The sequence below is a fragment of the Melanerpes formicivorus genome, unplaced genomic scaffold, assembly GCF_026170545.1.
Source record: "Melanerpes formicivorus ecotype bairdi unplaced genomic scaffold, bMelFor1.0.p_v2 SCAF_21, whole genome shotgun sequence".
In the NCBI taxonomy this organism is placed as follows: Eukaryota; Metazoa; Chordata; class Aves; order Piciformes; family Picidae; genus Melanerpes; species Melanerpes formicivorus.
This window is the reverse complement of record NW_027142373.1, coordinates 11,147,514-11,173,191: the sequence shown is the minus strand read 5'-3', so window position 1 is coordinate 11,173,191 and position 25,678 is coordinate 11,147,514. Positions and strand designations below refer to the sequence as shown.

Genomic DNA, 25,678 nt, shown 5'->3' with positions numbered 1-25,678 from the left:
TGGTGTGGGATATGTGTGCTACACCGAACTGTGGTGCTGGCCATGGCATTGTGAATGATCTGATCCAGACACTGTGGCTCATGGTATCACTTATTATGGTGCTGTGGATCACCTCCCAGTGTTTGAGAGCAGCAGGTGGTCTGGCTGCAGGATGGTCTGTTTGGGCTAGGTTTAGCTTCTTGGCCTCATGTAAACCTTAAAAAAAAAATACTGAATTCTGGTCTCTCTGGGTTGTTTTTCATCATTTCTGGCTGCTGTTGCCAAGAGAGATCATCTGACCCGGCCCAACCACCTCCGGTCTCAGAGGAAATGGTGCAGAGATATAATTAGCAGCGTCAGGCCCAGGCAGTTGAGCAGCGATGGATGGGTGCAGATGGCTCTTGGAAGCCTGGTCTGCTCCTCTGCCTTGGGGCAGTCCGCTGATCTGGAAGGAAGGAGCTGGAGATTGAATTGAGTCTCTCTTAAATGAAGTCCTCCGCAATGATGAGTTTCATTCCAGTCTGATTGACAACAACAGATTGCTCTGAAGGGACCTGTAAATAACAGGAGCTCAATGAGATATTGACTGTCACCTACAGGTTTGGGCAGAGGCTCCTGTCTCTAAACACAGTTTGTTTTTTCCCTCCAGAGACACTCCAAGAGGAGCTCTGTGGGTTTCCAGAGGGGTGCTGCTGGGATTTCCAGGCTCATGTTGGCACTGGCTTTGTGAAGAAGCTGGAATAGTCTGGCTAGGACAAGCCCCTCCGTGGGGTGACACACCACTAACCCTGCTGACTATCCAGCCCTTCGCTTTGCCACTGTCCATGAACTCACAACAGCTGCCTGGGCTGATGTTTTGGGGGGTGTCAGCCAGAGCAGGCTGGGTGTGGGGATCCCCAAGTGGAGTGCCAAGGAGCTAGGTGTGAAGCACGGGTGCAGCATAGCAGGCTTCGAACTGCCTGGCTCAGTAACTGATCTGAGCTGGCAGCAAGAAGCCTCTCTGCCTAGGGCTACCTTCCAGCCCCACCTCACTGTGCTCCCGCAGCGTTTCCTGGTGGAGAGGGAAGGGCAGGGAGCCCCAGGATGGGGGCTGCTACCACGGCGGATATTTGAGGGGGTGGGGGGGTGGTGTCTGGAGAAGGACCAGCAGTTGCGTGGAAGCTGCCACGGGCCCTGCGTGCGTGAAGGGGAGCTCCCACGGCCTCCCCGCCCCCGGGAGGGACCAGCCGTCCGCGTCTGGGCGGGGGAACCCGGCGAGAGTGAGGCCGGCACGGTGGCAGCGGCGAGGAGCCGGGCACCGCTCTGCTGGCCTGCGGAGGACAGGACAGGACAGGGCTGTGCTGAACCGGGCTGGGCTGAGCCGCGGCCTCTGCGGAGCTGCACCGGGACTAACGGAACTTAGACTTATGGGACTTAGATTAACGGGATAGGACGGGGCCAGACCGAAACTAACGGGACTGGGACCAACGAGACCAGACCGGGCCGGGCCACAGCGAAACTAACGGGACTGGTACCAACGGGACCGGGCCGGGCCGGGCCGGTCCACATCGGGACTAAAGGAGCGGGCGGAGCGGGGCCGGGCGCTGTCCGCGGTGCTGAAGGCGGGGCCGGGGCCGGGCGCTGTCCGCTGTGCTGCAGGAGAGCTCGCCCGGCCCGGCCCCTACCCCCTGCTCCCCCGGCCATGGATGCCCACGCCAGCGGTTCGGGAGTGGGTGGCTACAACGAGGCCCTGCTGCACAAGGTAGGGCTGGAGCGGTGCTCGGAGAGACGGGGACGGGGGGGAAGTAAAATGCACGGAACGGGAGGGGGATGCGGCTGCCGCGGTCAGGCTCCTGCTTGAACTTCCCCAGCAAACTCTGTCGCTCTCTCTTCCGCACTTCTTGTTCCCCATTGGGGTCCACCTGCACCACCCCCACCCCCATCCTAGTGGGGTGTATGTGGGGGTGGGGGGGATGGGACTGCAGCTCTTCCTTCCCCAACCCTCTCCGGGTGATGTGGGGCATGTGGGGAGGTGCCGCAGCAGGACTGAGCGTGTTTACGAGCAGGAGTGTTGGAAAGGGGCCAGCCCCGCGGCACAGCCGGCGTTCGGCTGCTCCCTCTGCCCTGTGCTGCTCGCAGGGTCGGGAGGAGATGCACCCCGGGGCTCTGCTTGGCCAGAGCCAGCCTAAGGAGCTGAGACCTCCCTGCCATGAAATCGCGGTGACCCCCGAGACGTCCATCCCTGCATGCCTTGCTTTGAAATTCTTCCGCGGGGTCCCCGAGACTCTGTTTTGTAACTCCACACTGCCCAGAGGCTGCTGCTGTCCTTGCAGGACCGGGGTGGTTCAGGCTCTGCTGCAGGCTGTGCCGGACCACGGCTTTTGCTCCCTGCAGTCAGATCCTGCCCTGCAACTCCAGAAGATATGGAGGAGACTCTGATCTTTGCCAGATCTACCCATCACTCCTTCTTGCTGTCCTCACACCGCTTTGCTGCAGTCCCCAATGACGGTGCAGAGACTGACAGCCCTGGGGAGCTGGGAAAAAGCAGTGGTGGGACCGGGCAGTGGAAAGGGCTGGGGCTGCATGGATCCCTCTTCACAAATCCGAGTCTATTTTACATCCTGCTCTACTCAGAGCAACGTGCTCAGCACTTGATTAGCAGGAAAACATCAGTTCCTAGGAACTCCATTCTGTTGTGCACAGAGTAGGACGTGCCTCCAGGGATGACTCGAGAAACTTTGATTCTTTGCAAAGCCTTAACTATCTCCTCTCCAGCAACGAGCTGCTGCAGCAAAGGAATGAGATTGGTGGGAATGAGTCTCTGGGCAGAAGAGCTGCCCAGGCAAATAACCATCCCAGTCCTGTGTTCTCTGCTGCTGAGCCCAGAGAGTGGTGGTGAATGGTGCCACATCCAGCTGGCAGCCAGGCACCAGTGGTGTGCCCCAAGGATCAGTGCTGGGCCCTGTGCTCTTTAACATCTTCATTGATGATCTGGATGAGGGTATTGAGTCCATCATCAATAAATTTGCAGATGACACCAAGCTGGGGGCAGGAGTTGATCTGCTGGAGGGTAGAGAGGCTCTGCAGAGGGACCTCAACAGGCTGGACAGATGGGCAGAGTCCAACAGCAGGAGGTTGAACACATCCAAGTGCTGGGTTCTGCACATTGGCCACAGCAACCCCAGGCAGAGCTACAGGCTGGGGTCAGAGTGGCTGAGAGCAGCCAGGCAGAAAGGGACCTGGGGGTACTGGTCAATGGTAGGCTGAGCATGAGCCAGCAGTGTGTCCAGGTGGCTAAGAGGGCCAATGGCATCCTGGCCTGCATCAGGAACAGTGTGGCCAGCAGGAGCAGGGAGGTCATTCTGCCCCTGTACACTGCACTGGTTAGGCCACACCTTGAGTTCTGTGTCCAGTTCTGGGCTTTTCAGTTTAGGAAGGAGGTTGACTTGCTGGAATTAGAATAAACCTTTATTAGAATAAACCAAACCAGGTTGGAAGAGACCTTCAAGATCATCGTGTCCAACCCATCAACCAATCCAACCCACCCAAACAGCTAACCCATGGCACCAAGCACCCCGTCAAGTCTCCTTCTGAACACCTTCAATGACGGCGACTCCACCACCTCCCCGGGCAACCCGTTCCATAGCGCAATCACTCTTTCTGTATAGAACTTCTTCCTAACATCCAACCTGAACCTCCCCTGGCGCAGCTTGAGACTGTGTCCTCTTGTTCTGGTACTGGGTGCCTGGGAGAAGAGACCATCATCAGCCTGTCTACAACCTCCCTTCAGGTAGTTGTAGAGAGTGATAAGGTCACCCCTAAGTCTCCTCTTCTCCAGGCTAAGCAGCCCCAGCTCCCTCAGCCTCTCCTCATAGGGCTTGTGTTCCAAACCCCTCACCAACTTTGTTGCTCTTCTCTGGACTCGTTCCAGCAAGTCAACATCCTTCCTGAACTGAGGGGCCCAGAACTGGACACAGTACTCGAGGTGTGGCCTAACCAGTGCAGTGTACAGGGGCAGAATGACCTCCCTGCTCCTGCTGGCCACACTGTTCTTGATGCAGGCCAGGATGCCATTGGCCCTCTTGGCTGCCTGGGCACACTGCAGGCTCATGTTAAGCCTACCATCAACCAGCACCCCCAGATCCCTCTCTGCCTGGCTGCTCTCTAGCCACTCTGACCCCAGCCTGTAGCACTGCATGGGGTTGTTGTGGCCAATGTGCAGAACCCGGCATTTGGATGTGTTAAATCTCATGCCGTTGGATTCTGCCCATCTGTCCAGCCTGTCCAGGTCTCTCTGCAGAGCCTCTCTACCCTCCAGCAGATCAACTCTTGCCCCCAGCTTGGTGTCGTCAGCAAATTTACTGATGATGGACTCAATGCCCTCATCCAGATCATCAATAAAGATGTTAAAGAGCACAGGGCCCAGCACTGATCCTTGGGGCACACCACTAGTGACTGGTTGCCAGCTGGATGTGGCACCATTCACCACCACTCTCTGGGCTCGGCCCTCCAGCCAGTTCCTAACCCATCGCAGTGTGCTCCCGTCCAAGCCATGGGCTGACAGCTTGGCCAGCAGTTTGCTATGGGGGACGGTGTCAAAGGCCTTGCTGAGGTCCAGGTAGACTACATCAACAGGCCTCCCCACATCCACCAGGCGGGTCACCTGATCATAGAAGGAGATCAGGTTGGTCAGGCAGGACCTGCCCTTCCTAAATCCATGCTGGCTAGGCCTGATCCCTTGGCCATCCTGTAAGTGTTGTGTTATTGAACTCAGGATGACCTGTTCCATGATCTTGCCTGGCACTGAGGTCAGGCTGACAGGCCTGTAATTCCCTGGCTCATCCAACCGGCCCTTCTTATGGATGGGCACCACGTTGGCCAGCTTCCAGTCCTCTGGGACCTCGCCAGTGAGCCAGGACTGCTGGAAAATTATGGAGAGTGGCTTGGCCAGCTCATCTGCCAGCTCTCTCAGCACCCTAGGATGAATCCCATCTGGTCCCATGGACTTGTGGGGATCCAAGCTGCTAAGGAGAGTTCCAACTACCGCCTCATGGAACATAGGGAAACTGTGCAGCTCCCTGGCTCCTTCTGCTAGCTCTGCAGGCCAGCTGTCAGGAAGACGTTCTGCCCTTCTAGTAAAAATTGAGGCAAAGAAGGTGTTAAGTATCTCTGCCTTTTCCTTATCCTTGGTTACAATGTTCCCCTCCGTATCCACCAAGGAGTGGAGGTTTTCCTTCCCCTTCCTCTTACTATTAATGTATTTATAGAAGGACTTTTTGTTGTCCTTCACAGTAGAGGCCAGTTTAAGTTCCAAGTGTGCTTTTGCCTCCCTAATTCTCTTCCTACAAGACCTAGCAACATCCTTAAACATTCTGTGGGTTGCCTCCCCTCGCTTCCAAAGGTGATACACCCTCTTTTTTTCCCTCAGTTCCATTAAAAGTTCATGAACCATCCAGGCTGGCCGTCTGCCCCGGCGGCTCATCTTCTGGCACATTGGCACAGCCTGTCCCTGAGCCTTCAACAATTCTTCATTGAAGTAGGTCCAGCTCTCCTGGACCCCTTTGTTTTTAAGGACTTTATCCCAAGGAACCCTCTGAATTAGTTCCTTGAGTAACCCAAAGTCTGCCCTCCGGAAGTCCAGAGTGGAGGTCTTCTTGCCGCCCCTCTTGGCTTGACCAAAAACCGAGAATTCAATTATCTCGTGGTCACTGGACCCCAAACACCCTCCAACCACCACATCACCCACCAGTCCTTCCCTGTTGGTGAAGAGGAGGTCAAGCATAGCCTTGCCCCTGGTAGGCTCTCGCAGCACCTGGGATAAGAAGCTGTCCTCCATGCATTCTAAAAACCTTCTAGACTGTCTCCTCTCTGCCGTGTTGAGTTCCCAGCAGATGTCAGGCAGGTTGAAGTCACCCATGAGAACAAGGTCCGGAGATCTTGAGACAGCCCTAAGCTGCCTATAGAATGCTTCGTCAACATCTTCCTCCTGGTTGGGTGGTCTATAACAGACTCCAACCAGGGTGTCTGCCCTGCTGGTCTTCCCTCTAATTCTTATCCACAAGCATTCAACCCGATCATCCCTAATCTCCATCTCAATGGCATCTAGTGTCTTTCTGATGTACAGGGCCACCCCTCCACCCCTTCTTCCTCGCCTGTCTCTCCTGAAGAGCTTGTAACCGTCAATTGCAGCGCTCCAGTCGTGTGAGTCGTCCCACCACGTCTCTGTGATGGCAACTATATCATAATTTTCCTGCTGCATCAAGGCTTCCAGCTCCTCCTGTTTGTTACCCATGCTTCGTGCATTAGTGTACATGCACTTCAGCTGGGCTGCTGGTTTCACCTCCAACTCTAGCTTGTCGCCCCCAGACTCTTGTCTGAGAGGACTCTCTTCAGCCCCTTCCCCCTTCGAAACTAGTTTAAAGCCCTGTCTATGAGACCCGCCAATTCCCTACCCAGGATTTTTTTATCTTTGGGGGACAGTCCGTTCTCATATACAGTGATCTTTCCCCTTCTCTGGGGCAGATGTACTCTATCTGTTGCCAGCTGGCCTGGTGCAGTGGAAAGTTTCCCAATATCAAAAAACCCAAAATTCTTTTGACTGCACCAGCCTCTAAGCCACTTGTTAACTATAGCTGCTGACCTGTTCCTTACTGTATTCCCTCCTGCAGTTAAAGGTATTGATGAAAAAATTATTTGTGCCCCTGACCCCTCAACCAGGTCTCCCAGGGCCCTGAAGTCATCTTTGATAGCCCTGGGAGTTCTGGTTGCAACATCATCATTCCCTAACTGCATAACTAGTAAGGGGTAGTAGTCAGAGGGCTGTACCAGTTTAGGCAGCCTACTGGTAACATCATTAACTTGGGCTCCTGGCAGACAACAGAGTTCCCTATGAGATGGGTCAGGCCGACATATAGGGCCCTCCATTCCCCTCAGAAGGGAATCACCAATAACAACTACCCTCCTCTTTTTATTGAGGGAACAGGTCCTGATGCCAGCAGAAGACTGTTTGACCTTAGGCTGCTTTGCCTTATGTGTCCAGAGAAGGGCAACAAAGCTGGGGAGGGGTCTGGAGCACAGCCCTGTGAGGAGAGGCTGAGGGAGCTGGGGTTGCTTAGCCTGGAGAAGAGGAGGCTCAGGGGAGATCTTCTTGCTTTCTACAACTACCTGAAGGGAGGTTGTATCCAGGTGGGGGTTGGTCTCTTCTCCCAGGCACCCAGCATCAGAACAAGAGCATACAGTCTCCAGCTGTGCCAGGGGAGGCTCAGACTGGAGGTTAGGAGGAAGTTCTACACAGAGCGATTGCCGATTGGGATGTGCTGCCTGTGGAGGTGGTGGAGACTTGATGGGGTGCTTGGTTGCATGGTTTAGTTGATTAGGTGGTGTTGGATGATAGGTTGGACACGATGATCTTGAAGGTCTCTTCCAACGTGGTCTATTCTATTCTATTCTATTCTATTCTATTCTATTCTATTCTATTCTATTCTATTCCATTCCATTCCATTCCATTCCATTCCATTCCATTCTATTCTATTCCATTCTATTCTATTCCATTCAATTCTATTCCATTCTATTCTATTCCATTCCATTCCATTCTATTCTATCCTATTCTATTCTATTCTATTCTATTCTTTGGTCTCCTGCTGCTGCTCCTGGCTGGGTTACTTGGAGAAGCAAGCCCAGCCTTGCTCCAGGGGTGTGAGGCAGCAAATACTTTGCTGGATCCTGTTTCTGAGCCAGCGTGACAGGTTGGGCTGTGCCTTTAAGAAAAGGACAGCTGCAGAATTCTCTGGCTGAATATTTGGGTGTAAAAAGGCAAACAAGGATCCATTCTAAACGACTTTCATTGGTCAGATGTGAGATGTAGCATCACAAATATCTCTCAGCATTCTTTGTCTCCCTCACTCCAGCTCCAGCTTCAGGCTGTCTGACTTCTTGCTCTTTAGCCAGAGAGCATGCAAGTGACCTTGGAATGAAACTGATGAGATAACAATAACTAACTTTCTTCACAACTGCTTTCAGTTAACAAATTTCCCTTAATATCCTTTTTTCTCTCTTTCTCCTTTTTCACCTAATTAACTACTAGGGGAATGGGGAGGAGGGGGAGAGGGGGTCTGGGGGGAACCCGAAAGGGGATTCTCCTCGGGAGGATCTGTGCTTGTGTTCTTTCCTGTCAATTCCTGGTTAATATTGTAAACACTGTGTGTTTTGCACATTTCCATTGCATTCCATTGTGGTGTGTGGGTTTGCTTGTAAAATACAGCTTCCCATTCCCTTCTCCCACTGAGTTTAGCTGTGCTCTTATCCTTGGTGCGTGTGGGCTAAAGCACCGCACCACTACAGCAAGGAATCGCATTTCAGGCGTGTTGAGACACTCCGAGAGAGCTCTGCACTCTGGAGGCAAAGGCTAGGTCATTTCTGCTTGGTAGCTAATCCCAGGCCTGAGGAGGAAGCAGGCTAGGAGGAAATCAAAGCAGGAACAGTGAAGGTTTCTTCTGGGCTGTTCCAGAAAAGTTTCCCTTGGCACAGAATGACACATTCTGCTCTCAGGTGATTTGATCCATTGCCAAATCAATCTTCCTCCCGTTGGATGCCTGGATGTCTTTAGTTGGAACAAGTCCCAAAGGGAGAGGGATGTGCCCCTGGGCTGTGGTTGATCCAAGGTGTTAGCAGGGGGTTTGCAAACAGGGATTCCCTGCAGGATCTGAGCCAGCTTTTGTTTGATGCACTGCCCCAGAGCTCTTCAGGGCTGAGACAGCTTCTGCCAGGGCAAGGGCCCAGCAGGGCTGGCAGAGGGCCCTGGGCTCTAGCTTGAGCCAGCATTGAGGGGCTTGGCCATGGTAAAACACTGCCTGGGCAATCTGGGGACAGCTCAGAGGTGTCCCTGTGGCACAGGACAGCTCAAGGCAGCATTCAGGAGCATCCAAGTTGCTCTGGAGCACTGCCTGGAGCAGGGAATAGACAGTGCAATTTTGTGTATAGAGCAGGTGAAAGTAAGCCTGGGTAATGCATCCCTGAGAGACAGGGAGAGTGATGTGGTGCGGGGCTCAAAGGAGCCACAGCCTCACTCCCAGACCTCTCCCAGTGCCACGTCCTGGCTGAGCTCTGCAGGCAGCTGTGCTGGGGTGCACGTATGCTAGTGCCACAAGATGTTGACACAAATCCTGCTGACCTGGGAGCACACTTTAGGGGTTGAAGCTTCAGCACTTGTCTGAGAGCAACAGCAGAGCCTATGGAGAGCACCTCTCCCCTCCTCCTGCAAGCTACATGTTAGCTCAAGTCCAGCTACCACATTCTGAAGCTCAAAGATTAACTGGGAAGAAAACCTTAACCCACATGTGCCATCCTAGATCTCCTCCTGCTTGGCTGGCACTGGAAATGCAGCACTTCTCTGAGCTGCTCTGACAGCTGAGTAGCACTGCTCTTCCCCTGCCACATCAGCTCATTGGCTGCCAACACAAAGAGGGGAGACTTGAGTAGATTTGCCCTCACTGCCCCATTACTCTGTCCTGTTTCTGCAACCTACACAGGGCCAGCAGTGATCTGAAAGGCCAAAACTACTCCTGTGAGTTGTAGGAAGGGATATTTGCTCTTTCCCTAGGGATGTGTCCCAGGCTGTGCCACTTTTCTGCTGGGGCCACAGGCTAGGCAAGCTGTGGGGTGATGAAGTGAGGTTACCTCTGCCCACCCAGTGGAAACAATTTCCTTTAGATTGAAACATAGATTGCTCTGGTTGTGCTGGGACTCAGCACAGTGGTGCTTTGGGACTGCTATCAAGCAGCTCTCCTGGTCTTGGCCAGGTTTCTCTTTGCACCTTGGCCAGCCCATTTGTGTGTGTACCCCGGCAAAGCACCACTTCAGCCTCACAGCACACTGCAGGTGGGACCTGCAGCACCAAAAGACACCTGTGAACTATTCTGCCAAAGTTTTCCAGGCAAAGGAAAACCCCTGAGAAAACTGGGGGGGAGGGGTGTGAGAGAAAGCCAGGCTGTGGCCAAAGGTATTGGCAAGGGGCAGAGTGAGGTATGGAGCTCTGTGGCTGGGAGGCTTCTTCCCGTCATGACTCAGGTATGTCCAGCCTGAGATCATAGTATCATAGTATCAGTCAGGGTTGGAAGGGACCACAAGAATCATCTAGTTCCAACCCCCCTGCCATGGGCAGGGACACCCCACACTAGATCAGCCTGGCCAGAGCCTCATCCAGCCTGGGCTTAAACACCTCCAGGGACAGGGCCTCGACCACCTCCCTGGACAACCCATTCCAGGGCTTCACCACTCTCATGGGGAAGAACTTCCTCCTCACATCTAGCCTGAATCTCCCCACCTCCAGCTTCATTCCATTCCCCCTAGTCCTATCACTACCTGAGATCCTGACAAGTCCTTCCCCAGCCTTCCTGTAGCCCCCTTCAGATACTGGAAGGCCACAAGGAGGTCACCTCGGAGCCTTCTCTTCTCCAGACTGAACAGCCCCAACTCCTTCAGTCTGTCCTCATAGGAGAGGTGCTCCAGCCCTCTGATCATCCTTGTAGCCCTTCTCTGGACACGTTCTGAGATCTGAGATGTGAGATCTGAGAGCTGGCCAGCCACATCCACTCCACAGCAGGGATTTTATTCTGTTTTTATGTTTATTTCATAACCAGGAAGGTCACAGTGATTTCCACTCTGCTGTGCTTCCACTAACCCCCTGATCTTTTCCTGAAGCCATTAGGAAAAACTCTTGGCTAATTCAGGCCAACTTTTACTAGCAGGGGTATTATTAAATCATGAAACAATTCATGAGTTATCTCTATTATAAGTCCCAGTTAAATTATTGATAGCAGACTCTGTCTTTTATGCATGTTCTCCGTAAATCCTGGGCTCTAGAGGCTTTCTGCTGCTCATTGAAGCCAACTAACTCTCTTCCCTCCATAATTAATGCTGCTCTCTGCATCAACTGCTCCCAAAATGAGTGCTTCAGGGTGAAGCTGCTCCTGTTGCACCTCCCAGCACCAGCATTTTAACTGGGAAGAGTGTCTTGTGTGTCAGCAAGGGAAAAAAAAAGCAATGCTGGGCTGTGGCAGGCCCACAGTAACTAATTCTTGAGGTGTTATATGTGGCTGCTCCAGGGCAGGTCCTGCTCACAGAATCACAGAATCCTTTTGATGGGAAAATACCTTTAAGATCATCCAGTCCAACCATTAGCAAGGGGAACGTGTCTTGGCCCCAGGGTAAAACCAAGTGGGGCTTGGAGAGTGACATTCCCCACAGGGAAAGGGGTGGCCAAGCTCCTCTGACCCAGGTGCAAGGGTTTAGCTCAGAATTCTGCCTCCCAACATCCCTCCAGCTCTGGTGCAGGCTTCCAGCCCACGAGGCTGCTCTGAATGTACAAGTGACCCACAAACAGCCTGACATCGAGTCAGGGAGGAGGAGCAATCTCTGGCTGCAGATCTGGCCCCAGATTGCTGCCTCTCAGCCTTGCGGAGGTGCAGGGCTCCATCCTGCCAACAGCTTTGCTTGGCAGGTCAGGCCTTTCCCAGGAGGTGTTTGGAGGTTGGGATGTTTTTTTCCAAGGGAAAGTGCTGATTCAGGGCAGCAGAGCACAGAACCACAGCATCAGCCAGGTTGAAAGAGACCTCTGAGATCCTGCTCAATATCTTTATTGATGATGTGGATGAGGGGATTGAGTCAAGCATCAGCAAGTTTGCAGACGACACCAATTTGGGGGTAGGAGTTGATCTGTTAGAGGGTAGGAGAGCTCTGCAGAGGGACCTTGCCAGGCTGGGCAGATGGGCAGAGTCCAACAGGATGGCATTCAACAAGCCCAAGTGCCAGGTGCAGCACTTTGGTCACAACAACCCCATGCTACAGTGCTGGGGTCTCAGTGGCTGGAGAGCAGCCAGGCAGAAAGGGACCTGGGGGTACTGGTTGACAGCAGCTGAACACAAGCCATCAGTGTGCCCAGGTGGCCAAGAAGGCCAATGGCATCCTGGCCTGGATCAGGAATAGTGTGGCCAGCAGGAGCAAGGAAGTCATTCTGCCCTGTACTCTGCACTGGTTAGGCCACACCTTGAGTCCTGTGTCCAGTTCTGTGCTCCTCAATATAAGAAGGACATTGAGACTCTTGAATGTGTCCAGAGAAGGGCAATGAGGCTAGGGAGGGATCTGGAGCACAGCCCTGTGAGGAGAGGCTGAGGGAGCTGGGGTTGCTTAGCCTGGAGAAGAGGAGGCTCAGGGGAGACCTTCTTGCTCTCTACAACTACCTGAAGTGAGGTTGTAGCCAGGAGGGGGTTGGTCTCTTCTCCCAAGCAACCAGCACCAGAAAAAGAGATACCAGGGAAGGTTTAGGCTGGAGGTAAGGAGAAAGTTCTTCCCAGAAAGAGTAATTGGCCATTGGGATGTGCTGCCCAGGGAGGTGGTGGAGTCACCATCCCTGGAGGTGTTCAAGAGGGGATTGGATGTGGCACTTGGTGCCATGGTCTAGTAGTCATGAGGTGTTGGGTGACAGGTAGGACTTGATGATCTCTGAGGTCTTTTCCAACCTTATTGATTCTATGATTCTAAGATCATCAAGTCCAACCAATCACCCAACCCTAACTAATCAACCAGGCCATGGCACTGAGTGCTTCATCCAGGCTTTGCTTAAACACCTCCTGGGATGCTAACTGCACCACCTCCCTGGGCCGCCCATGCCAATGGGCAACCACTCTCTCTGTAAAGAAAGTCTTTCTAAGACCAAGCCTAAACTTCCCCCTGCACACCTTGAGACTGTGTCCTCTTGTTCTGGTGCTGGGTGCCTGGGAGAAGAGACCAACCCCCTCCTGGATACAACTTCCCTTCAGGTAGTTGTACACAGCAATGAGGTCTCCCCTGAGCCTCCTCTTCTCCAGGCTAAGCAACCCCAGCTCCCTCAGCCAATCCTCACAGGGCTGTGCTCCAGACCCCTCCCCAGCCTTGTGCTGCAGACCCCTCCCCAGCTTTGTTGCCCTTCTCTGGACACCTTCCAGCGTCTCAACATCTTTCTTGAATTGGGGGGGCCAGAACTGGACACAGGACTCAAGGTGTGGCCTAACCAGTGCTGACGCAGGGGCAGAATGACTTCCCTAGGCTCCAGGCAGGTATTGGCGTGGTGATTTATGCAAGGCAGGAAGCTGACCCTCCTCCAGTCCATGCTCCTGCTTCATTTGTGGTCCTCAAGCCCCTCAGCTCTTGATTTCAGCCCACTCCTTCTGGGTCCCTGGGGTGTCATGGTGCTGGGCACTGTGACATGTGTCCAGTGTCTGGATCCCACATGGCCTCCCGGGGTACAAAATCAGGTTTTGATCTTCCAGGGCCGTTCAGCCACCTGGTTGAGCACTTTCTTCCCCACTCCTCTGACCTGCATTTCACAAGGGGAGTTGCATAGTTCCTGAAGTGGGGCTGGAGACCTTATAGTGGCCTTCCAGTAGGGGGCTTACAAGAAAGCTGTGGAGGGACTTTTCAGGAGGGGTTGTAGTGATAGGATGAGAGGGGGTGGACTGAAGCTTGAGGAGAGGAGATTTAGAATGGGGATTAGAAGTCAATTTTTTACAGTGGGGGTGGTGAGACACTGGAACAGGTTGCCCAGGGAGATCATGGATGCCCCCTCCTTGAGGTGTTTCAAGCCCGGGTTGGACAGGGCTCTGAGCAACCTGGTCCAGTGAAAAGCATCCCTGTCCTTGGCAGGGGGGTTGGAACTAGATCATCTTTAGGGCCCTTTTCAACCCAAACTATTCTGTTCACCCCAGGGCCCCACAGTGCAGGGAATACAGTGGAGGGTTGGGACCAGCCATAGGTGGAGACTCCTTTGTTCATCAAGAAGATGCTTAAGCAACAGCTGTCACTCAGCAGGCTAAAAGTGACCTTCATGATGTCACCTGAGGTGGGGATGAAGAGCTGGGGTACCCCAGGATGGGGCAGAGCTGCTGGAGCTGCATCAGACTCAACACAAACCAAGGAGGGAAACAGCAGGTGCAAAGTACAGCAGAGTCAGGGAGTGGGGACAAGTGACAGGGGAGCACTGCCCCAGGACTAGCTCAGCACTTGCCAGGGATGCAGAAAGGAACCCATGTCCTGAAAGGCAGAGCCAAAGCCACTCCTAAATAAGGAGGCAGCCAGCAGAATGTTTGTTTTAACTCACGTCCCTGCAAAAGGGTTGAAAGTGCCTCAATTTCCTGAAAGGATGTGAATGTTTGTGCCAGTGGCTCTGTGAACAAACCCCAGATTCTGTCAGAGAGGGGAGGGAGGGGCTTGTGTTTGCACCCTTGGTCTCCCTTAGGCTGGGTATTTGGAGGAACAGAGCCAGGAGCAGAGGGGAGGATGAGCTCCCCGGGGATGCGATGTGGGTACCAGGGCCACAGGCTGGCCTGGGAGCTGCTCAAGAGGTGATGGCTGTGCCCCAGCCTTGACACCTGCACAGCTCTCCTGGCCCTTCTGCTTGGAAACAAGCTTTGCTCCATGTAGGAGGGCCCTGGAACTTCCTATAGAGGAAGGGAGAGGATGAGAGGTTCTGTGAGTTCAAGCAGAGCAGCCTGAGAAGGGCAGCTCTGCAGGTCTGAGGCATCAGTGAAGCATGGAGAGAGCCTGGTGCCCTGGAGAGGCTGCAGGGCTGGGGCAGAGGCTGTGAGCAGCAGCTGCTGGAGACATCCTCTTTAATAAACGGGTTTGGACATCATCCAGCTCTGACAGAGTCCTCCAAAGACATTTTCCACCAGGCCTGTGTGAACCAAGGCTGGGGCACTGCCATCTCCATGATGGGCTGAGCTTTGCTTTCTCTTCCACCTCTCTGCACCTGGAAAGGGCTCAGTGGGGCTCACTCCCAAAGTTCAGACTGAGGTACATTTTATTTATTACAGAGATGGTCAGAGAGGGGCAAATTAATCTCTGGGTGAGTGGCAGGACCAAAGGTGGCAGTGAAGAAGAGGACATGGGGAGATAAGCTATCTGATGGTGGCACTGTCAGGCAGCAGCCCATGGGGACAATCTGCTGCTGGGATTCTCTGCCACAATCCAGGGCTGAGCTGGCTCCCTCCAAATCATGCTGCATTTCCTGCTGCATCCCCCCTGCTCAAGCACCCAGTCCCTGGCTGCCAGCTCAGGCACCACACACCTGCTCCACACATTGATGCCTCTTTTCCTGCTCCTTGTAGACCATCCTGGTTGGAGACAGCGGCGTGGGGAAGACATCACTGCTGGTCCAGTTTGACCAGGGCAAGTTCATCCCTGGCTCCTTCTCTGCCACCGTGGGCATTGGGTTTACGGTAAGAGCCTAATCCCTGCTCCCTGGGCTGTGCAACCTCGCTCCCACTTGGGGAGCAGTTTCCCTTGGGTCATCCTAACCTGTGGGTCTACGACTCAAAGTGGAGCTTAAAGCCCAAAGAATTGGGAGAGTTTGCTTTGGGGCTGCTGGATGAGGGGCCTGGTTTGGCTTTGTGCTCACTAGCAAGCTGGGGGGCAGACACTTCTGGGCTGCTGGGGAGGATGGAGGAGGCTTCATGTCCCAATACCCTTGATGAGACTGTGCCTGAGCTCAACCTTTTGCATCACAGCTGGAAAGCCGCCTCTGGAGCAGCCGTGCTCTGCCAGCGATGAGCCAGCCTGTGTCCTGCCTGTGTCAGCCCCAGGCCCTCATGAAAAGTCAAGCAGATGGGAGAAGCACTCGGCTGCTGTCCAGTGCTATTTGCAGAGCTGCTGCGGGGCCATCGAGTGGCTCTGACACGTGTGTACCCTCTGCTGGGGGAGCCCAGGACAGAGGCAGCGCCTGGGACCTCCTCACACAGGGAGATCTGCACCTCCCCAGCATCCCCCCAGTACCCGTGGCAGGGATGGGGCTCAGCAAGTAGCTCTTGCCCATGGTTTGGCTGTAGCTGTCACCCATGAGGAGGCTGTCACCTGTGAGGTGACTGTTACCCATGGGCAGGCTGCAACCCCCAGGTGCCTTCTCTCCATGGTACTAGCACAGGGTCCACATGCAAAGGGTCAAACAGCCCAGGGGATAGCAGCCATGGGGGCCTCTGCACCCCAGCCCTGGGCAGGCTGCGGAGGCTCAGCTGTGTTCCCAAGCTTTGCCAGCTCCTGGCTGCCTCATTTCTCCTGCAGCACCTGATAGTGCGCAGAGGTGATGCTCAGCCAGGCATTTTTCCTGCCTGGGCAGCTCCATGAGCATCAGCACAGTTTGCTGTACCCTTCCAGCCCCCACCTTCTCAACCCCTAGCAAGCTGCCCAGGAGCTCAGCCACTTCTAGGAACTCTGAGTGCCTCCAGCCTCCAGCTCTGGGCACTTTCCTGGCCAAAACCATAAATATATATATAAACTATAAATCCCCCAGCTGACTCTGAGTGCAGCTATGAGACTGGAAATACAGGTTCCCTTTCCTGAGGGATGTGGAGACGCTTGACTAGATTAGGAGCTGGCAGCAGGGAAGGTGCAGAGGTGGATGCTGTCACAGAGGGCATCTCTGCCATCAGACCTCCTGCAGCCTTCAATGGGCACAGCTCTGCCCTGGAGCCCTGCATGCCTGAATCCTGGTGGTGTGAGAGAGGCTGGGGGCTTTGCACTGGGATAAGCCCTGGCACATGGGAAGTGGGCCAGGGTAAATAGATCAGAGAGTGCTGAAGGCTGCTGGTGGTGGAGTGCTGCCTGTAAGCCTGAAGCCCCCAGGCAGCCACAGCACCTGGACCTGGAGGGAGTTTCTCAGAGTTTTGGGGTAATGTAACATCTCTGAAGCCCTCCTGGAATTTCTTCTGCATTCTCATCCTTGGGCTTTTCCCGGAGGAAGTGTGCTGTAAGCCAGGCTGCATTGGCCGGCAGAAGAGGCTGGGGGCTGTGAGCAGCTGTGGGGAGCAGGACCCCCAGCAGCCATCCCAGCCCGGAACTAGCTCAGCACAACCCAGGGCTTCCGGCCAGAGGCTGCTGCCGCTGGTTTCCTCCCTGCTCTGCTGAGCTTTGCTGGTGACCCAGGACTCAGTTCAGCAGCCATCGGAGCTGCAGTGGATGCGGCAACCCCCCTACCCTCGGTGTGCTGGTGGAGTGGGAGCTGCTGCCTTCGCTGTCCCTGCTGCCCCTCTTGACCTTGCACTGGCACGGGGGTGATGGGGCTGGGGGTGATTTGGCAGCAGGAGGGTCTCCATCTTCGCACCCTGGGGGCTGTTCACTTATAGGGTGAGTGGTTTCTGTGGTCACCCATGTGCCTGGAGGGATGTGCCAGGGCTCTGCACATCGGCCCATGCGAAAAAGCCCCTGGCAAACGTAAGCACCTCGGAGTCCCCGGTGTGGGGGTGCAGCGGGACAGGTTTCCAGCTTTCAGCCTCCTCTTCCTCGCTCTGAGGCCAGGCCGGACAGGCAGGTGGCAAGGGCAGAGCCTCGGGGGTGGCATTGGCCGGGGAGGAGGAGGAGGAAGAGGAGGAGGAAGGCGGGCCGGGCCGGGCCGGGTGTGGCCGCGGTTCTCGCTGCCTCGGAACTCGGCGGCTCTGCTCTGGCGCAGCATGAACGGCCCCGGCGGGGCTGCGGGGAGCGGGACCCCCCCGGAGGGGAGCGAAGACCCCCCAGTGCTGCCCCAGGACTACGAGCTGGCAGGCAAGGTGGGAGCCGGCGTGGGGTACTGGGGGAGAGCACGGGTGGACTCCCTCAAGCCACTCTGGGGATGGAGGCTGGGTCTTGACCACCGGTCTGGGGGAGACCAGGAGGGGTCCCGGGGACCACCCTCTCCCTCCGCTGCCGCGACCGCGCCCAGGAAGAGGCTGCGGACCGGGGAAGGAGGGAGCGGCCCCGGCTGAGCCCCTCCAGCCCTGCCTCCCCGTGCCCCGTCTAGCTGATGTGGGGACGGGAGGTCCCTACCTCAGAAGCCGCGGGAGGTCTTCGTCTTGGATGTGTTTCTGCCCCGGGGGAGATGAAGGTGGAGGCGACGGCGGCCCAGCTGCAGTAACAGGGCTTGCGGTGGGCAGCAGGACACTCTCGGGTGAGGCTCTGCCCTCTGAAACCCGTCCTGGACTTCCCCGGGCAAGGGGAGCTCCAGCGGGATCTCCTGCCCCACGACACAGGGCAGGAGAAGCAGGACCCCACCCAGCCCATCACAGCATCCCCAGGGCACGAGGTTGGGGGCAGTCTGTGTACCCCAGAGCCCCATGCCCCTGCTGGGCATCGGGGTAGAACCCTTCATCCCCAGCTCAGCTCTGCCAAGGGTTGCCCTAAGGAGGCACCCTGGGCACAGGGGAGGCACAGGAACCGTGAACCTTCTACCTGAATAGTTTGATCCACAGCCCCAGTCTGATCCCAGTGCTGATGGTGCCAGCCCCAAGACCTCCCACTGGCTTGCTGAGCTGGCTCCCAGAGCTGGCCCATGGCACTGCCACTTCCCCTAAACCACTTTCATTCCTTCACCTTTATCCACCACTCCAACTCCTCTTGGTGGAGGTGCATTTTTTGTGTCTGAGAGAGGAAATCAGTTACCAGCTTGATGTGCAGCAAGGTGAAGGCAGAAGTGAGCAGGGTTCCCAGCTGCCCTCCAGCCTGGGCTGGGTGGGGGTGTCCCAGGGAAGGATTTTGACCAGCAAAGTGGTTTGGCAGGAGGCAGAGCATTCCCAGCCCCCAGCTCTGGCTGTGCTGGTCCATTTCCTGTGCCATCCTGCACAGGGTGGCCATAGCTTACTGCATTCACCCAGTCTGGGGCAGTGGGGCTAGGGGGGTTTGCTTTGCAGGCTCCAGCATCCCTAGAAGGTGGGATGGATCTTCTTACTGGAGTCCTGCTCACTGCCATTTTTAGGTTAATTATTGCTGGGCAGGAAAGAGCTGCTATGGGTGAGCAGGGAGGAGAGCACAGCTCCAGGGTATTAGTGAGACTGTGCTTATGGAGGCCAGCGTCAGATCAGCATCAATCCTGCCCGTGTCTGGCAGTGCTGGAGTGATTAAGGAGCCTGGATTGATCTTATTTGCTTAGCAGGAGGGGGAAAGGCACCATGTTTGCTTTGGTGTTTGTGGTAAGCAGGGCCCAGGGCACTGACAGAGTGAGAGTCCCGGACACAGCAGGGCTTGCCCAAACCATGCATCAGCCCTCGGGGCTGGGCACACCCTGGCTGGGGATAAAGCATGGGTGGAGGGAGCTCTGCGCGTTCAGGACCTGTGGCCAGCTCTCCAGGAGCCTCCTGGGACAGGAGATGGCCAGGAGATGGCCAGGCTCTGGCCAGGAGACATCTCTTCCTGCTGCCTTCCCACCGACCCTCCTCTTCTGCTCTCCCCTTCTCTGGTGCCTGGGGGCTGCTCTGCTGCCCTGGGGGTGCTGCTTGGCACCCAGCTCTCACGGATCTCCCCAGAATGATCGGAAGCAGCCCTGGGGAAAGAAATGGAGGGACGCATCGGGCTGAGGGGGGCTCAGCACCACCCACGCAGCAATGCTGCCCTCTCCCTGTCCTGTTGACACCTCTCCCTGCACCCATCTTGCAGGTGATGTTACTTGGAGACTCAGGCGTGGGGAAAACCTGTTTCCTGCTCCAGTTCAAAGAGGGAGCCTTTCTCTCCGGGACCTTCATAGCCACCGTGGGCATAGATTTCCGGGTGAGACCACCATGGCTGCCAGCCCCTCACCTCCCCTCACCTGTACCTTGGCCAGGACAGGGTGCTGGGAAGGGGAGCAAGGGGTTTCCAGTCTCTGCACCCTGAATAATCTCACAACTGGCTGCAGATGCTTGCTGAAATCTTTCCACCTCTCCCTGGAGAAGTGTTACCAGATGGAAGAGCCTACTGGGAGCATCACCTCTTACTTTTAAATCAGCAACACCCCTCTGTTTAGCCCATCCTGGGGGTGTGCAGCAGGAGCCCAGCATGCTCTACTGCCTGGGCTGAGGCCAGTGACTGCAGGGGGAACAAACTTTGTGCCTCAAAAGGGCAGAAATGGGCTGCTGAGGAGTTGATAAGGCCAGTGGATCCCATTTAAACCCTGCTTGAGACTCTCTGGTTAGCAGATTCCAGCTGCAGGGTCTCTCTGGGGATGCCCACCCAGGCAGAGCTGCTGGCAGCACGGGGCAGAGCAGCATTTCCTCCGCCTGGGGGCCGCGGGGGTGTCCCTGGGCAGGGCTCTGTCTGACACGTGTCAAGTGCGGTCAGAGCTTCCTCTGCCTCTGCAGTTCTGCTGCCTTTGCTGCCTGCCCCAACTGCTCTTGGCTTGCGGAGGGGAGTGGGGTGGGGTTAGTGAGCAGGGGATGGAGGAGAAGGCTGGGGGTTCACTTTGGAGGGGTCTCTTGGCCTGTCCTTCAAAGAGAGTCATGAAAGAAGGGAAATCTGCCATGTCCCACTGCAGCACTGCTCAGCACTGATGGCTCCAGGGGTGTTGGCAGCTCATAGATACCTACTCTGCCTTGTGTCCCCTCCAGCAGCTCATGACCTGTGCTGGTCTCTTTAGGCACTATTTAATTGGTTTTTATGTTGGTTTTTTTCCCCATCAGCCCATTTTCTCAGTCTTTGTCATCTCCACATGGGCTGAATTTCCATTTCAAACAATTCCAGGCAACCAAATTATTTATAGGGGTCTTCTTTTTTTTTTCCCAGACTCATCTCTCTAAGTACAGTTCTTTAAGAGGCTTAAAATAACCCTCCAGTAGCTGCTGCTTTTCTTTCTTCTGGCCTCTGGAGAGAAGTTCCTGTGCTTCTGAGTTGGGTACAGCGATTACTTAAGCCCAAGAACTGCCTTCTTCCCTCACTTGCAGATGCCTCTTCCCCAGTCCCCAGCCCAGCTGCCTGGCTGCAAACCATCCTGACCCAGGGGACTTCCCTGCATGTGCTACCAGCAGATCCCCATCCTGGTGTCAGCTACCATCTTTAAGGGCCAAGAAAGGCTCCCACCAGAAAGGAAACCTGAGCTGGACACCCACCATCACCCACTGAGTGTCTGCAGGAAGCCTGCAGTGTAAAAAGGCCTTAAATTGCTGCAAATAGCCCAAATTTTTAGTGCAGCAGTCATTCCATCAGCATAAAGAGCAGAGGAATCCTGCCAGGAGAGTCAGGGCTTTATGATGGGCAAACATCCACAAAGCACCCCAAGATGTTGTTAAAAAATGCACATTTGCATGTGGTTCATCAAAGACCTCCCCACTTACCCAGCTCTGCTGAGCTTCTCCTGGCCATGGCATCATAGCTGGCTCCTTAAGGGACTCAGAAGCCACAGGACAGGGATGCTGGCTGTAGGACACAAAAAAGGCACCAGGTCCAAGGCAGGCTGGAATCTTGCTGTTCTGCACCTATCAGGGCCTGATTCTGCATTTTCCCACCCTGGCACACGGGGATGATGCTCTGGGATGTCCCTGCAGCCACCATGGAGCATCGCAGCCTCCCAGCAGGACCAGGGGGTTTTCAACAATGAGGCTTCAGCATTCCAGCCTGGCTTCATCTGAAGGGATTTGTGACTCTTTCACAGCTGTGGGATTTAACCCTTCATTCCTGTATCCACAGCTGTGAAAGAGTCACATTCATCCTGACTGTTAGACTAGAGAGAAGCAAGAGGGTACTAAGACCCTGGCCCAGGCTGCTCAGAGAGGTGGGAGATGCCCCATCCTTGGAACCATTCCAGGTGAGGTTGTTTGGGGCTCTGAGCAACCTGCTCTAGTTGCAGTGCTGACTGCAGAGAGCTTAGAATCATAGAATCACTGAAGTTTTAGGGTTGGAAGGGACCTCAAGGATCAGCCACTTCCAAGCCCCCTGCCATGGGCAGGGACACCTCACACTACAGCAGGTTGCTCACAGCCACATCCAGCCTGGATGCAAAAACCTCCAGGCATGAGGCTTCCACCACCTCCCTGGGCAACCTGTGCCAGGCTCTCACCACCCTCCTGGGGAACAACTTCTTCCTAACATCCAGTCTCAATCTACCCATTTCTAGGTTTTTTCCATTTCCCCCCAGTCCTATCACTCCCTGACACCCTCAAAAGTCCCTCCCCAGCTTTCTTGGAGCCCCCTTCAGATACTGGAAGGCCACAAGAAGGTCTCCTCGGCACCTTCTCTTCTCCAGGCTGAACAGCCCCAGCTCCCTCAGCCTGTCCTCGTAAGAGAGGTGCTCCAGCTTGGACTAGAGGACCTTTCAAGACCCCTTCCAACCCAAACTAGTCTGTAATTCCATGATTCTATCCCAACAGCCCAGGGAGAGCAGCCAAGGGCCTGGGGCACAGCCAGTTCCATGCCAGGGCTGGCTGGCACCCACACCAAGGTGTGCTGAGGGCTGCTGAACATCCTCTCCTTCTCTTCTGCAGAACAAAGTGGTGACCGTGGACGGCGTGAAGGTGAAGTTGCAGGTGAGCTTAGGGAGGGGGTGAGCAATTCCCAGCCAGCTTTCTGGAATCCCCCCACCCAGGCTGAACGTGTTGGTCTGGTGGGGCCAGGAGCCACAGGAGCATCCCCAGCTCGGGTGGGGGTGTTTGCCTCCCTGCTCTCATCAGGGTGGCTTCTCAGCAGATCTGGGACACGGCAGGACAGGAGCGCTTCCGCAGCGTCACCCACGCCTACTACAGGGATGCCCAAGGTGGGTTTGGGGTCTGGTGGGGGAGGGGGGGGGAGACCATCCAGAGCACATTCCTGAAGCAGAGCAATGCCTCTCTTCCCTTCCAGCCCTGCTCTTGCTCTACGACATCACCAGCAAGATGTCCTTCGACAACATCCGTGTGAGTCCCGCCCGTGGGTCAGGGCCATGTTTCTCTCTGGGGACCGGGGCTGTGGGTGTCCTGAGTGGCTATTTGGGGCAGTTTGAAGCCTGTTTTACACCTAAGCAGAGACTGCTTGGGCCAGACCAAGCTGGCTGGGAGCTCATCCCCAGGGCTCCTGGCTGGGTGCTGCAGGGCTGGGTGAGTCTTGTTTGGGGGCAGGGTAAATGCCTGGAGGGAGAAAAGGTGTGGATGGACCTGAACTACATGAAGGCTTGGGCTGGAGCCAGGAGCCAGGGTGTCTGCAGGACTGTTGGGCTGTGAGGATGGAATGGTTCCCATGCCAGAAAAAATGTGGTTTCCCTGTCCTCATAGGGGATGTGGGGGGTGGGGGGTGAAGGCTGAGAGCAGAGGGGCAAGGCATTTCCGCTCACCCCAACACAGCCCTGCTGCCCCACAGGCCTGGCTGACAGAGATCCATGAGTATGCCCAGAAGGATGTGGTCATCATGCTGCTGGGCAATAAGGTAAGTGCAGGGGGGTCCCCCTTAACCCCACAGTTTGCCATCCCATGCCACCCCCAAGAATGAAGAAGGTGCTCTGTGTGCCAGCTGGGGGCAGCCTTCCTGCACCATCCACCAGGCTCCACTGCTTTATGGGTTCAAGCAGCACAGAGGTGACCCCAAAGGGTTGGGGATATTGGGGAAGTTCAGGAGGGTCTGGCAGTAACAGTGTCCTCAGTTCTCCCAGCAGTCAGTGGGAGGCAGCATGAGGCTGAGACTCCCAGGATGGGATGCTCCTGGTAAGGGTATAGGGTGCTGTTGGAAACAGGGTGCCCACCCAGGTCGTGGATGCACCCCTAGATCCCAGGTAGTTCCAAGTCCCAGATGCCAAATCAGACCCCAAATTCTCTCCAGCTGCCCAATGCTTGATTAAGTACTGGATTTTCCCTTGGGATTGGATGCCCCCTGAATCCTGAGTGATGCTGGGTTCTCAGTTCCCGGCAGAGTATCAGAAGAACCCCCTGGGTCCTGGATGCCCCCAGGTACTGGATGCTGCCCCAGTTCCCCAGTGTTCTGGATGCCCCCAGGTACTGGATGCTGCCCCAGTCCCCCAGTGTTCTGGATGCCCCCAGGTACTGGATGCTGCCCCAGTCCCCCAGTGTTCTGGATGCCCACAGGTATTGGATGCTGCCCCAGTTCCCCAGTGTTCTGGATGCCCCCAGGTACTGGATGTTGCCCCAGTCCCCCAGTGTTCTGGATGCCCACAGGTATTGGATGCTGCCCCAGCTTCCCAATGTCCCCAAGTCCTGGGTGCCCTCCCACAGCCTCAGTGCTACCAGGTCCCAGATACTGAACAGGTCCTTGATTCTCCTCTGAGCATTGGATGTTCCTAGATCCCTGGCACCCTCTCATGCACCCCATAGTGCCTGCTTGTCAGATGCCCCCAAGCTGCCAGCTGTCCCTGGTACACAGTGACACTTTTCTTCCCTCAACAGGCTGATGTGAGCAGTGGGAGAGTTGTGAGGACAGAGGATGGAGCATCACTGGCCAGGGTGAGCCATGCCAGAGTCTAACACAGTTGCACACCCCCCACCCCCCCAGACAACTGTATGCCACTCAGGATCTTCACCCAGCCCTGCCATCCCCTCCCATGGGTGCTCAGACCCACCTGGCTTCAGTGCAGGCAACACAACAGCTGTTTGCACACAGAACCTAGGCCAAGGCAGGGAGGGGATGGCACCTTGTCCCCAAGCCTCAGCCAGGTGACAGGGACAATTTGGAGGGGCAGGAGGGCATTTCAGAGCTGGCCACTGATGGAGCCATGCTGCCCTTGCAGGAGTACGGGGTGCCTTTCATGGAGACGAGCGCCAAGACAGGCATGAACGTGGAGCTGGCCTTCCTGGCCATTGCCAAGTGAGTACCCGGGTGACCTGGGCAAGGGAGGTGTGCCCTTGGCCCCACCACCTCTCACATTGGCACTGGAGTGGGCAGGTGGGGTAACGTGCCCCCCCACCCCCTCCAGGGAGCTGAAGCAGCGCTCGGTGCAGCCGCTGGATGAGCCTCGCTTCCAGATCCACGACTACATCGAGGCACAGAAGAAGAAGTCCAGCTGCTGTGCCTTCGCCTGAGAGCAGCCAGGAGGGGCTGGCAGCCCCGGGGACACAACCTGGAGGGGGCAGAGCAGGGGCCCGGACCTGCCCTCAAGTGACCAAAGGCTCTGCAAAGCCAGGTGTGGATGGAACAGCACAGCCGGGCAGAGCATGCACGGGGGCAGCCAGCGCCCCAGCACCAGGACCCAGGGGCCAGATCCTGCTGTCCAATGGGGCAATACCTGGAAGTTGCCACGTGTCACCAAGGGACTCACCATAGGGTAATGACTGCCAGCCTGGCCAATGAGCCACAGTGATGCTTCCAGCACCTGATCAAGATGCAGGACACAGCCCCATGCCCAGCTGAGGGCCCCTTGGAGCATCTCTCAGGGCTGTGTGCACACCATGGACAAGCCCTCATGAAGCCCCTGGTCTTCTTCCCTCACTGCAGCCGTTCCAGCTCTCCATGCTGCTCTCATCTGGCTGGAAGGGCCTGATCCAGCCCCCCACATCCTCAGTGCTGGGCTCTGGCTTCCCTCCAGAGGGCCTTGCTCTGCCCCTCAGGCTACCCCATGCTGGGGTGCAGCCAGTCCCTCACCTGGCCACAGCTCCTCACTGCTGTGGTTGCTGCTGTCAGCTCCTACCCTCCTGCCTCCATGAGGGCAGCAATGTCCCTGTTGTGTCCTGGTTGTACTGGAGGGAAAGGCTGGGATGGGGAAGCGTCCAACCAAGCCTGCTCCCTGCCCACACAGCTGGCATGAGAAATAAAATTCCTGGGAGCACCCAGGTGATGCTTGGGGCTCTTCTGCTACACATGGTGATCTGGAAGAACCTTTATTTCCCTCCTCTTGTAGCCAAAGGAATTAGAGACTGTTTTTTTGAACAAGAAAAGCCTTTTTCTTTCCAATCCCTCCAAACAAAACTATCTTTGGCCTCATGCAGTCTGGAGCTGGTGGGGTGGAGATGTCCATGGTGGCCTGGAGCTGCTCTGCCTGCTGGGGCAGGCTGGGTTTTTCTCC

At 55.7% G+C, this 25,678-nt stretch overlaps 1 protein-coding gene across 7 annotated transcripts; it reads left to right on the top strand.

Annotated features, from left to right (window-relative positions):
• Positions 1–1,619: 1,619 nt before the first annotated feature.
• On the top strand, positions 1,620–25,472 carry RAB37 (RAB37, member RAS oncogene family). 7 transcript variants are annotated; one of them, XM_068151601.1, is made up of 10 exons: positions 1,622–1,720; positions 15,099–15,209; positions 19,387–19,497; positions 22,182–22,223; positions 22,381–22,450; positions 22,537–22,589; positions 23,029–23,094; positions 24,066–24,122; positions 24,407–24,483; positions 24,593–25,472. In XM_068151601.1, exons 1-10 carry the CDS (start codon positions 1,661–1,663, stop codon positions 24,696–24,698), a joined length of 753 nt encoding a protein of 250 aa, XP_068007702.1. In that variant the 5' UTR covers positions 1,622–1,660; the 3' UTR covers positions 24,699–25,472. The 7 variants fall into 7 exon arrangements, with proteins under 7 accessions (XP_068007704.1, XP_068007702.1, XP_068007703.1 ...); XM_068151603.1 differs by lacking the exon at positions 19,387–19,497 and having other exon boundaries at positions 1,620–1,720; positions 22,384–22,450; XM_068151596.1 differs by lacking the exons at positions 1,622–1,720; positions 15,099–15,209 and adding an exon at positions 17,362–17,528.
• Positions 25,473–25,678: the final 206 nt, after the last annotated feature.

What these genes read in the sequence shown, in the direction of transcription:
- RAB37 (XM_068151598.1), top strand. Translation starts at nt 17,133, where the DNA reads ATGTGCCTGGAGGGATGTGCCAGGGCTCTGCACATCGGCCCATGCGAA. An exon ending in TGTCCTTCGACAACATCCGT is followed by an intron (nt 22,590 to 23,028) that starts GTGAGTCCCGCC and finishes GCTGCCCCACAG; the next exon opens with GCCTGGCTGACAGAGATCCA. An exon ending in GCCTTCCTGGCCATTGCCAA is followed by an intron (nt 24,484 to 24,592) that starts GTGAGTACCCGG and finishes CACCCCCTCCAG; the next exon opens with GGAGCTGAAGCAGCGCTCGG.